The 14184-nt window shown below is 33.2% G+C and overlaps 1 protein-coding gene across 1 annotated transcript; it reads left to right on the forward strand.

Annotated features, from left to right (window-relative positions):
- The first annotated feature begins 6494 nt into the window (after positions 1-6494).
- On the forward strand, positions 6495-9710 carry LOC130955038 (pentatricopeptide repeat-containing protein At1g18485). Its single transcript, XM_057881816.1, has one exon. The coding sequence runs from the start codon at positions 6784-6786 to the stop codon at positions 9310-9312; it is 2529 nt and encodes an 842-aa protein (XP_057737799.1). The 5' UTR covers positions 6495-6783; the 3' UTR covers positions 9313-9710.
- Positions 9711-14184: the final 4474 nt, after the last annotated feature.

The following is a 14184-nucleotide window of genomic DNA, read 5'->3' on the forward strand; positions in this document are numbered from 1 at the left end:
TTTCAGGCTTCTCAATTAATACTCCTTCGAAATTACCTATATTTATATATTAAAAATCCACCTGAGAGTCGTACCACCGTAATATCATTGACTTATGACTCGAGCATAAGGATTTGAATATTAGGGTGTTACATCATGAGTACTTATATATCACAACTCATGTTTCAAATAAAAAGTTTATATTAGAAAATTTACCCTCACTTTCATCTGAGTTATATTATACTAAAATTAATGTAATTGAATCACATGCCATTGTAAATCAGAAGTTTACTAGCCCAAATAAATTTATAATTTAGCATGATTGATTGGGTCATCCTAGAACAACAATGATGCAGAGAATTATTGAAATCTCCCATGGACATTCACTAAAGAACCAGAAGATTTTTAAATCTTGTGAATTTTGTTGTGCTGCATGTTCTCAAGGAAAACTAATTTTAAGGCCATCACTAGTAAAGATTGGATTTGAATCTCCTGAATTTCTTGAAAAGATTCAAGGCGATATATGTAGACCTATTCATCCACCATGTGGATATTTTAGATATTTTATGGTCCTAATAGACGTATCTTCGAGATGGTCACATGTGTGCTTATTGTCTTCTGGCAACCTGGCGTTTGTGAGATTAATTGCTCAAATTATTCAACTAAAAGCACAGTTTTCAGATAATCAAATCAAAGTAATTTGTCTTGATAATGCTGGTGAATTCAAGTCCCAAGCCTTTGATGCCTATTGTATGGCTAATGGAATAAGCGTTGAGCATCCAGTAGCTCATGTTCACACACAAAATGGGTTAGCAGAATCACTTATTAAACACCTCCAATTGATTGATAGACCCTTATTTATGAGAATAAATCTTTCAACCTTTGCTTGAGGCATGCCATTTTACATGTTGCAGTTGAGGACAACAAGTTACCATCAATTCTCTCCTATGCATTTAGTTTTTGGCCAGCAGCCAAATATTTTTTATTTGAGGATATTTGGGTGTGCTATATATGTTCCAAATGTCCCACATTCTTGCACCAAAATGGGATCCCAAAAAAACTAGAAATTTATGTGGGATATGATTCTCCCTCTATAGTGAGGTATCTTAAGATACAAACAGGAATGTGTTTAAAGCTCGATTTGCAGATTGTCATTTTGATGAATCAAAATTTCCAACATTAGAGGAAGAGAATAAGCCTCTTGAAAAGAAACTTAATTAGAATGCATCATCCTTGATGCATTTAGATCCTCGATTCGAGCAATGTGAAGTAAAAGTTCAAAATATTATACATTTGCAAGAATAGCAAATGAATTGCTTGATGCATTTTCTGATATGAAAATGATTACTAAATCCTATACACCAGCTAAAAATGCTCCAATCCGAATTGATATCCCAGTCGGACAAATGGCAACCGAAACAAATTCATGTCAGAAGTGTGGTAGGCCTGTCTGTTCCAAAGACAAAAATTCTTGAAAAAGAAAAGAGGTAAATATTATTCCTGTTGGAAAAGATAAAGACATAGTAAAGACACCTGCAGTTGTCCAAAATTCTGAAATAGTTTTGACGCCAAAAGACATTCAGGTGCCTGAAAATACTAAAAATTGTGAAAATAATGAGATCTCGATAAATTATGTCTTTACATGAGAAAAATGGAACTGAAATAAAATAATTGTCAATGAAATATTTTCATATAATGTGGCATTACACATCATGCATGAAAGTACGGATCTTGGGTCAAGAACAGTCGAAGAATGTCGACAAAGGAATGATTGGCCGAAATGGGAAAAAGCTATGAAGGCTGAGTTAGACTCACTTACAAAACGTGGAGCCTTTGAGCCTGTAGTCCATACATCAAAAGATGTAAAATCTATTGGATACGTATGGGTATTTGTGAGAAAATGAAAAAATGAAGTTGTATGCTACAAAGCTCGACTTGTAGCGCAAAGTTTTTCACAAGGGCCTGGTATAGATTATGAAGAAACATATTCCCCTGTAGTAGATGCAATAACATTGCGTTATTTGGTCAGTTTATCCGCATATCATAAATTACATATGCATCTAATGGATGTGGTAGCAGCCTATTTATACATATCATTAGATCGTAATATCTATATGAAAATCCTTAAAGGACTAAAGATATCTAAACCATCCAATGAATATTCGCAGGGGTTATACTCAATAAAATTGTAAAGATCTTTATATGGTCTAAAGCAATCTGGACGAATGTAGTATAATCGTCTTACTGAGTATCTAACCAAAACGGATTTAAGAATGATAATATCTGCCCATGTGTTTTCATAAAGAAATCTGCATCTGAATTCATTATAATTGTTGTGTACGTTAATAATTTAAATATCATTGGAACTCCTGAAAAAATTCCAACAATTATAAAAAGCTTTACAAAAGAGTTTGATATTTAAAAAAAAAGCTTGGAAAAACTAAATTTTGTCTCAGCCTGCAGATCGAGCATACAAAAAATGGGATCTTTATTCATCAAACAGCATACACAGAAAAGATTTTGAAGAGATTTTATATGGATAAGTGACATCCATTAAGTACCCCAATGATTGTAAGGTCTTTGGATATGGAAAAAGTTCAATTCTATCATAAAGAAAAAAAATGAAGATATCATTGGTCTTGAAGTACCATATCTTAGTACCATTTGGGCACTAATGTATCTTGCTAATAATACACGACCCGATATATCATTTGCTGTAAATTTACTAGCAAGGTATAGTTTCTCTCCAACCAAAAGATATTGGAATGGAATCAAACAAATCTTTTGATATCTTCATGGAACGGTTGATATGGGATTGTTTTATCCATATGGATTCAAGTCACAACTAGTTGGCTATGCAGATGCAGAATACTTGTCTGATCCATAAAAAATAAGATCTCTAACACGATGCCTATTCACAAATGGTGGTACAGCTATATCATGGAGGTCCAGAAAACAGACGATTGCAGCACATCCTCTAATTAAGCTGGAATACTAGCGATACGTGAAACTAGTCGCGAGTGTTTTTAGCTCAGGAGTTTTATCCAATATATTCTGTCATCATGTGGACCGATTGATCATAAGATAGCTCCAACTGTTCTATTTGAAGATAATACAGCAAACATTGCTCAATTTAAGGGTAGATACATCAAAGGTGATAAAATAAAGCATATTTCTCCCAAATTCTTCTTCACTCATGATCTTCAAAATCAAGGAACAATTGATGTCCAACAGATCCACTCAAGCGATAATCTGGCAAATTTATTTACAAAATCACTTCCAAAATCCTCCTTTAAAATATTAGTACATCAAATTGGGATGCGCCGATTCAGAGATATTAAATAATGTCAACAAGAGGGAGAGATTGTACTCTTTTTTTCTTGGTCAGGTTTTTTTCCATTTGATTTTTCCTGACAAGCTTTTTAATGAGGCGGTCCCCATCACAAAGAATATTGTACTCTTTTTTCTTCACTAAAATTTTTTCCATTAGATTTTTCTATAGTAAGATTTTAACCAAGGTTGCGAAAACCGAACCAGTCAATAAACCGGTAGAATGACCGGTTCAACAATCAGTGGTCTAATTGTAATTCAACCGGGGTTCAACCGGTTTAGTTAAATATAAAATAAAATTATAAAAAAAATTACTATATAATTTTTAATATTTAAATTCAATAAATCTTCAACTAAATAAACACAAGAATCACATGCAATATAAATTACATATAACAAAATAAAACTTCACCCATAAAAAATATACCTTCAAATTCTTTAGAAATTCTTATGAAGTACATTATCTCAAAAAAATAAAAAAAAAGCTCGTTGTAGTTATTGGCATCAATGTATAATTTAGTTTTTTAAGATCAACAAAATTATTCTAAAAAATTTAACAAAGTACCAACAACCATTAACAAAAATACTCCAAAAATAATAAAACAAAAGAAGTAGCAACCAGATTTTCTTCAGTTAATCAACAGAGTTAAATAGTTAATCCAATCAAAAAAAAATTTGACAATTGCAACAATCAGAATTTAATCTATCCAATCATTAGAATCCAAAATATAAAAATATCAAATCATAATTGTTATAATTAACAAAATAAAAAAAATAAATTGAACTACCGAAGAACTCAAGAAAGAGGGAGAGCAACATAATCAATTTGTGTAATTTTTTACGGCGGCAGAATGAGACGACGAAGAGTCCATGGCGGCAAAAAATAATGTTCGAACTTTGCTGTGACCTCGATAGAGAAAGGGATCGAAGACAAAGACGGGCAAAGACAACGAGAATAGAGACGAGTTCAGGGAGGCCGACAACGTCAAGAACAAAAGTGGCTTGATGACACGACGAGGACAGACACAGCGACGTCAACAATAGCTCCGAGCAGACCTGGCGATGCAAGGAGAAGGGATCTAGGAGGAGAAGAGGGGCGACCAGCGACGACAAGGACAGAGAAGCTGAGAAGGTGACGCTACTATTGGTGGTGGTGGCACTGAAACTCAGAGGGAGAGAGAGAGGTATTAGGGTTTTCTTCTGAGAGAGAAGGGGTAAATGGGTAAGTTTTATATGGGGTTTGTTTTTTTATTATTTAACCTTTGGAAACCGTAAAAAAAAATCGATCGATTTATCGGCTAACAATCGGTTTGGCCGATTTTTCATCGATTTTTTGCCAAACAATTTTTTACATCAACCGAACCGGTTAGAGAATCGATTTACGGTTAATCCGGTCGAATTGGTCAATCTGGTTCGATTTTTAGAACATTGGTTTTAACGAGGCAAATCTTAAATGGTCATTCAAAAAAGAATGTTGTGATAAAGATGATGATATGAATGTCCATTCGTTATGGGCGGCTCACATTCTCAAAACTGAATTATATCAAAGAGGTTTGAAAAAGTAAACATTTTACCTCTATAAATAGTGAAGCATAGTTTTACACATGTACATACAATCAATAATAATACTTCTCTATGTCTCTTATATCTACACTACAATAATATACATAAACTCTCTCTCTTTTTTTTTTATCTATTAGTGGGTTTAAGTTGTAATATATATAATATTAATAAATATATGAATCATTTTTATTATAATGAGATAATAGTATTGGTGGATATTAATACTAAGATCTTCTATTTACACTTTTTTATGTTATATTTGTTTTCTCTTCCTTATTTATTTATTTATTTTACAATACAACATATCTATTAATATTTGTTTTATTTACATTGTTAATATATGAAATACTAATTAATGTAAATTAGTCTAAAAAAAAGATTAGAAGACTTGTTAGTGTTTTTTTTGTTGGTTATAAAAAAATGATACTATTCAGTAAAATGTATATCTTTGTTGTAATTAAAAAATTTTTAAAATTATCTTTCATAAAAAATTTTTATTTTTAAATTCTTAACTTACAAAATCCTTATACGAAACAAGTGGATCGAAAAATAGGATTTTTTTCAATAAATAAAATAAATATTTTATTTACCAAAATAAATAATTTATAGCATTTTTACAAAAATTCGTCACATTTTTTATTTCGTTTACAGTGTAAACAAAATATATACGTGACTTATTTTTAGCCTAAGTGTATACAATGAATTTTTGTAAAAATATTATAAATTATTTATTTTGGTAAATAAAATATTTATTTTATTTATTTAAAAAAATTCCAAAAATACCAACATATCTATTAATTTTGTTATTTACATTTTTGTTAATATATGAAATACTAATTAATTTAAATTAGTCAAAATAACAACTTTTTTTACTTTCGTAAAATGTTAGGAGTGAAACTTATTTTTATCAAAAAGACTGAAATATGAGAAAAGGCCACAAAATATGAGTGAGTAAGTAAGATATCAATCTTAGAATCTTAAGGTATTTTTGGTTTTGTATTTTTATTTTCTATTTTTATTTTAATATTTTTATTTTTTAAATTTTATAAAAAAATAAAAAATAAAAATACAAATTAAACATACTTTTAATTTTTTTATTTTTTATATACAGTAATAAATAATAGATAATTCAAAAGTACTATTTTTATATTAAAATTGAACGTTAAAATTAATTAATTATATATTTTATATAAATATATAATTTAATTTTTTAGTGTATATTTTATATTTGAAGAAGTATAAAGAGTTAATAGAATATTTGTACAATGTGTATAACGGAAATTTAGAGATGTCTGATTCAATATTAAAAATATAATTATTAGTATTAATTTTTTTTAACAGCTAAAATTTTTTAAATGAGTAGTATCATAATATACTATTAAAACTCTAAATCTGAAAAGTCAAAAAGTTAGATCCATATTTTAATATGAATTTGATTCTAGTGGGTGAATTTAATGTAAATTTTTGCATTTTTGTTTTCTTTATGATTATGTTGTCAGAATGCAAGCGCAGTAACGAACTAACGAGTAACGACTGAAACCGAAGCCTATCCTTTCCTGTTGACTGTTGTTAACAATGGGTTGTTTGGCGCCACAACTACCACTCTCATCCCATCACCTCCATAACCGCCGCATTCTTGACGCATCCACTCAAATCCCAAAATCATCCCTCACTCCCTCAATCCACCAAAACCACAATCTCCGCCTCGCCGGCAACTTTAACGACGCCGTGACCTCTCTCCACTCCAACTCCAACTCCAACGACGCCGTTTCAACGTCACAATCCATTACAGCGCTGCTCCAGCAATGCATCCTCCACAAAAACATCCAACTTGGCCGGACCCTTCATTCACTCATCTCCGCTTCCCCTCAGCTCCGCAACGACGTCGTTCTCACTACCCGCTTAATCACCATGTACGCCGCATGCGCCTCACCCTCCGAATCACGTTCAGTGTTCCAGAATTTTCCCAACAAGAAGGACCTATTCCTCTACAACGCGCTTCTCAGCGGCTACGCGCGCAACGCGCTCTACCGCGACGCCATTTTGCTCTTCGTTGAATTGGTCTCCGTCGCAGGGCTTCTGCCGGACAATTTCACGCTGCCGTGTGCTGTCAAGGCCTGCGCCGGGCTCACGGAGGTGGAACTCGGGGAAGCGCTTCACGCGCTTGCGTTGAAGCTGGGACTGTGCTCTGATTCGTTTGTGGGGAATGCGCTTATTGCTATGTATGGGAAGTGTGGGTTTGTTGAGAGTGCGTTCAAGGTGTTTGAGAAAATGGCTCGGAGAAACTTGGTTTCCTGGAACTCAATTATGCTTGTGTGCTCGGAGAACGGGCTTTTTGATGAGATTTGTGGTCTGTTTAAGGGGCTTTTGTTGAATGGTGGTGGTGATGAAGGTTCGGTACCTGATGTTGTTACTGTGGTCACAATGGTTCCTGTGGTTGCTGCAATGGATGAAGTGAAATTGGGGATGCTGCTTCATGGTTTGGCTTTGAAACTGGGGCTTTGTGGTGACTTGAAGGTTAGTAATTCACTTATGGATATGTATTCGAAATGTGGTTACTTGTGTGAGGCGCGAGTTGTGTTTGATTTGATCAGTGACAAGAATGTTGTGTCGTGGAATTCTATGATTAGAGGGTACTCCAAGGCTGGTGATTCTCGCGGAACATTTGAGCTGCTACGGAAGATGACAATGGAAGAGAAAATATTGGTAAACGAGGTGACACTGTTGAATGTTCTGCCAGCTTGTTTAGAGAAGATTCACTTGTTAAGCTTGAAAGAGATTCACGGTTATGCCCTTAGGCGTGGGCTTCAGAATGATGAATTAGTAGCCAATGCTTTTGTTGCAGCGTACCCAAAGTGTGGTTCAATGGATTGTGCTGAGCGTGTGTTTAATGGAATGGCGGGGAAAACTGTGAGCTCTTGGAATGCATTGATTGGCGCCCTTGCGCAAAATGGATTTCCTGAAAAGGCTTTAGACTTGTACCTTGTGATGACGGATTCTGGGTTGGATCCTGATTGGTTTTCAATTGGGGCCATTCTACTCGCTTGTGCCCAACTCAAACTCCTACGCTCTGGCAAGGAGATTCATAGTTTCATGTTGCGAAATGGTTTAGAATTGGATGAGTTTATTGGGATATCGTTGCTGTCGCTTTATATTAACTGTGGAGAAATGTTGCCAGCAAAACTCCTTTTCGATAAGATGGAAAACAAAAGTTCAGTGTGCTGGAATACAATGATTACTGGCTTTTCACGGAATGGATTTCCTTGTGAGGCCCTTGATACATTCCGGCAAATGCTTTCAAGTGGAACTCACACTCAAGAGATTGCCTTAATGGGTGTCATGGATGCTTGTTCACAAGTTTCAGCCTTGCGGCTGGGAAAAGAAGTCCATTGCTTTGCACTGAAAGCTCATCTTACAGAGGATACCTTTGTAACTTGTTCACTGATAGACATGTATGCAAAATGTGGATGCATGGAACAATCTCAAAACATTTTTGAGAGGGTAATTGAGAAAGATGAAGCATCTTGGAATGTCATAATTGCAGGACATGGAGTTAATGGGAATGGACTGAAGGCATTAGAACTTTTTGAACTAATGCAAAGCTCGGGCTGCAGACCAGATTCTTATACATTTATGGGAGTTCTGATGGCCTGTAACCATACTGGCTTGGTGACAGAAGGGTTAAAATATCTTGATCAGATGCAGAGTTTGCATGGCATAAAGCCAAAATTAGAGCATTATTCATGTGTGGTGGACATGCTTGGTCGGGCAGGACAACTCAGTGAAGCTCTAAAACTTGTAAATGAGCTGCCATATGAACCAGATTCGGGGATATGGAGTTCATTACTTAGTTCCTGTAGGAATTATCGTGATTTGGATATAGGGGAGAAAGCTTCCAAAAAGTTATTAGAGTTGGGGCCAGAAAAAGCTGAGAATTATGTACTGCTATCGAACTTATATGCTGGGCTAGGAAAATGGGACGACATGAGACAGGTGCGGCAGAAGATGAAGGAGATTGGCCTTCAGAAAGATGCAGGCTGCAGTTGGATCGAAATCGGAGGAAAGGTTTATAGATTTCTTGTTGGTGATGGAGGCTTTTTAGAATCAAAACAAGTTCAAAAGACTTGGGTTAAATTGGAGAAAAAAATAAGCAAAATTGGATATAAACCCGACACAAGTTGTGTGCTTCATGAACTGGAAGAAGAGGAAAAGATTAAAATTCTTAAGAGCCATAGTGAGAAGCTAGCAATTTCATTTGGTTTGTTACATACAGCTGAAGGTACAACGCTGAGGGTTTGTAAAAATCTTCGCATTTGTGTAGATTGTCACAATGCAATAAAATTAGTATCCAAGGTTGTTGAAAGGGAGATTATTGTTAGGGACAATAAGCGCTTTCATCATTTTAAAAGTGGACTTTGTTCCTGTGGAGATTATTGGTAGTTGAAGGCCTAAATTGGGTTTTTAAGTCATTAATTTGGTTGAGTGAAGAACTGCAGAAAATATGACTGGATTTCTTGGATTCTGTATATATTCCACATCTATACACTGTACAACTACTGAAGTTCTTATTTTTAAGTTAGCCCCTATCCTCTCCAAGTCTTTGGCATTTAAGGGGAATCTTTGGAGAAGACTGTTGATCGAGCTTTGGCCTCCATTTTCTCTTGTTGAGGTACTCTTCTAAGTTGGGAATTGATCATCTCAATTGAAAATTCCACTCTACCATGTCAAGTATAGATTTCTATTAATATCAGCTTCTTAGGCACAGATGTAGCCATAAACTTATTTATGCGAAGTCTCTGTTGAGAAAGTGACGTTTAAGTTATGTCCATATAATATAAAAAAAGATGACCCATTACTTCATTAATGATTCATTATTTTTCCCTTACTACCTATAAATTTTCAAAAAGAAAGGAAGGGGAAGAATTTCAGATGAGATGAATGGATCAAGGGTATAAAGTTTTGGTCACAACAAAATAACAAAGTAAAACAGAAGAGGCACCGTCACAAGCTATATAACTGTTTAACCAAGAAAATGGGGCTCTTAGGAATTTTGATATTGTAAACACCAAAAAGGGTTACCGGTAACCGGAATTATATATGTACTCTGTACATAATGGGGATACATATATGAGAAAGGTTTAATAATGTATAATTTTTTTTTTAATATTTTTTATCATACATAATTTATAAAAAAGTGTTATCAGTAAAATTAGATGATTTTTTTAAAATAACATTTTAAATATTTAATTTGCGGGTATAGATAATTTGGACACAATTCACCTTATTTATCTCGTTTATAATGTATCTTCTTTATATCGTTTTATACCATAAACGAAATAAGCCACATACATATTACATGTGCACTTGTGTTAAGACATGGAACGTATTTCGTGTACACTGTAAATAAAATATGTTAATAATCAAATCAGTAAACGAGATATACTTCAACAGGACCTATATATATAACTTGTTCACACTATGGATTATTTGTCATTTTTCCTACTTTTTCACTTTTTCTTGAGATATTTGAGTTAGTTGGACACTATGGCACGTGTAAATGCACGTTCGAATAATATTAATAAGTTGAACGTAACATATTACTGGAGCGATCGACTTCAAAATTAGTGTTATTCTTTTGTTCCTTTAATGAAGAAGCATATATTTAGAGCAGTGAGATTGGTTTTATTATAAAATATATGATTAGAATAGCTATTGTGTTAAGAATATAATTTTGGTTAGATGCTAGTTTAGTTTTTGGCAGTTGTTGGTACCTATTTTTAGGAACTTGTTTTATTGAATATTATAATTTTGTAAAAAAAAAATATTTTTAAATTTTATTTAAAAAATAAATGTATGATAATGAATTTAATAAATTTAAAATATTTTTTTAATAAATTTTATTTTAATATGTATGTTAGGGTGAACTTTAGGAATTAAATTTAGGGTGAAATTTTATTTCATTGTTTAGTTTTGTACTTTTTTTAACTATTTTTAAAAATTAAATTTACTATTAATGAATTTTAAAATTTTAAAAATTAAATTTTTTATATAAATTTTATAAATGTCACTTTAATGTAAATGTTATTATAAATATTATCATAATGTAAATTACTAAATAAAAAAAAATCAATTTTTAAATGTCATTGATTAATTTATTTTTTTTATTTTAATAGAGGTCTCATCTCCTACTTCCTAGGCGAGTTAGCCACACTCTTGTAAGTTTGTACTATCGAATGTCATTCTCCCTTACTTGAGGGAGGCTGGTTTTGACAATACCCTAATTTCTGCATTCGTAGAACATTGGCATTCGGAAACCCATCCTTTCTACCTATCTTGGGGTGAGTGGACCATCACCCTGCAGGATGTGGCATACCACCTTGGATTACGTACCAATGGAGAGCCAGTGGGTGGATCTTTGAGAAACTTTTAGATATGGTATTAACACCTGACGTAGAATTGAGTAGAGGAGCTTCTCAGTGCTAGGCCTCCTTTGGCTTTTCTTGTTGGCCGACTTTGATCAATATCGCAATTTGTCTTGGAGATCCATTGTGCTTGCATAAATATAATACTCATTGTGTTTTGCAGCACATCGATTCACCACAGACATTGCAGGATGCATGCCACTGCTGATGTCATGATATACCATCGTTTTTCAACATAGTGCCCACCTGACAAGTAAATACTGACCTTTTCATTGGCCGTGAGATATACATTTATTAGCTTCTCACGTCGTCTTTCTTAATCATTAATACTATTTTCGCATAGAGTTATATATAACTTGTTATTGTTGCACATGGTGGTAGGTTGATAAGTATGACCCATAAGAATAAAGACCACTTTAAGGGGAGACTTTTTCGTTAGTGTCTTTGGTTAGATCAATCAAGCTCGAAGAGGTTAAAAAGTTTTCTTTTATTTCATAGTAAATGAATAAAGTTATTTATATAATATTATTTAAAGTGATAATTCTACTTAACTGCACTTTGTAGGATAGAAATAGATACAAATGGGTTGGACTGTATGAGGGGTATGATGACACTGCAAATGAGGTTGTTGTCTAACTGTCGGTGGTCCTGAGACATAGTGGGACTAGACAAATGTGTGATCCTCTAATGCAGACTAGATGTCGGTTTAAAAATTCATAATTTTATAAAACTCAAGATTCGTTGTATATATAGTTCTAAACCGGCAAATAACTCTATCAAAATTTAATAAAAATGTCACAAATTCAAATCAATAACCGTGAGTTTAATCCTGAGTCGTTCTTCCATGAAAGTTGGGTATGCATATCATTGGCTACGAGAGAGAGAATTGATCACAAGTAATAAGAAATGTAAATAGCAAGAAATTTAAATGCAAGCAATATCTAAACAGCAAAGAAATTAAACTAAGAGCAATTAAAACAAAGGAAAAGAAATTCAAGCAAAAAGGATTTTTGAAAGGGTTAAAAGTCAAGGATCACTATCCTTGTCATTGACCACAAACATGGCGATTATGAAGAGTTAATCCCACTTAGTCAACCTCTAACCATCAGGAGAAAGTCAAATATGTATAATTGATCTTAATCCACAAATCCTAACCAACTCACTAATTAAGCTTAGTAAAAGACTAGCGTTAGTGGAAACAAAATTAATTAACAATCCTATATCACCAATCAATATTATACATCAATAACTCAATGTCACCCAAGTCCTCAATCCCAAGCCAAGAATACAAAATTCTACTCTATAACTAAGTGAGATATTTCATCAAACACTTAGAAAGTCTAAAAGAAAAACATCTTAAATTGTAAGAATTAGTAAAGTCTATAACTACAAAATGCGAGAAAGCAATAATAACAACTCAATTAAACAACAATCAAACATAAAACATCAAATTGCATTAAATAAAAATAAGAATTTAACAATTGTTCATAAACTAAAAATAGCAAAAACAACTAATAAGAAAAACTAAGTGAATTAAGATAATAGAGCAAGGAAATACAAAAAAAACTAAACTAAAACAATATCAAAATCTAAAACTAGAGAAAAATTAAACTAAGAACCCTAAAAATCCTAGAATTCTAGAGAGAACTTGGAGCTCCTCTCTCTAGAATCACTTAAATCATAATAAAAACCTAAACTAAGACTACTTGCTACACTACTTGGTTGATCCCCCTTAGTCCATGCATCAAATGCTTCATAAATGAGTTGCATTGGGTCGAAATTGGACGTGAAATCATGATCCACGTGTTAACTTAAGTGAGTCACATATTGCAAGTCATGCGTACGCATAAGCCATATGTATGCACGAATTGGAAGAGATGTGTACACACAAGCTATGCGTACGCACAACTTAAAAAATATTCGATCTTTATTTTTTCATGAATTCTCTACTTTTGCATGTTTTTCCTTCATCCTTCCAAGCCATCATTGTCTTCTAACTCTTGAATCACTCAAACAAACATATCAAGGCATCGAATGCGATAAAAGTGAATTAAATTTGACAATTTAAAGCATAAAAAGCATGTTTTTAACAGTTAAGCATAATTATGGAGAAATTCACAAAAGCATGCAATTTTAAGAAGCATAAAAAGCATGTTTTTAACAGTTAAGCATAATTATGGAGAAATTCACAAAAGCATGCAATTTTAAGGAATAAATACAAGATAAGTTGATAAAATTCACTCTTTTCAAATAAAAAATAATCGTAAAATATGAATTTATCATCCTCGAAACTTATGCACCTCCCTATGGGATTAAAATGGGATTGTTATATGTTATTCGACAATCATCATGATAAACAACAATAAATTTATTTAAGACATCAAGATGTGGCTTACAAATATCTAAGATTATATCGTAATGCAACCTGCAGACTCCAAAGATATCTATTTGCAAATTGTCTACAATGCACATGATACCTTACTCAATCAGACTTCACAAACTTATATTCGGCACTCCTCTTAATGTTATAATTCTTCACACTTAACATGACGGCCTCTCTGCTCTTGAATCTATGACCAATGAAACTCCACATCACGTCAAAGATTCAGCGTGCGATAATGGCTAGCTATAATTGATAATTCCAGAACTGATTGTGAGATAGGTAAAAGGTATCGAACTGATCCACCTATTGGGGTCTCAGGTACAAATTCCTCCTCATCCTCAGTAGAACTAATTTCATTATTGTTCGCGATGTATTCTTCATCCAACTCATCAATATCCACCTCTATGTTATCCACTAAATCAGCGCAATGCAAAGGATATAGTGCAAGAGGTGGATTATCTTGGACAAAATTTAAATGCCTAGAACCACTATCTCCTACATCACTAA

Source organism: Arachis stenosperma, chromosome 10, assembly GCF_014773155.1.
Source record: "Arachis stenosperma cultivar V10309 chromosome 10, arast.V10309.gnm1.PFL2, whole genome shotgun sequence".
Taxonomy (NCBI): Eukaryota; Viridiplantae; Streptophyta; class Magnoliopsida; order Fabales; family Fabaceae; genus Arachis; species Arachis stenosperma.

Coding starts and splice junctions, on each gene's coding strand:
- LOC130955038 (XM_057881816.1), top strand. CDS start 6,784: ATGTACGCCGCATGCGCCTCACCCTCCGAATCACGTTCAGTGTTCCAG.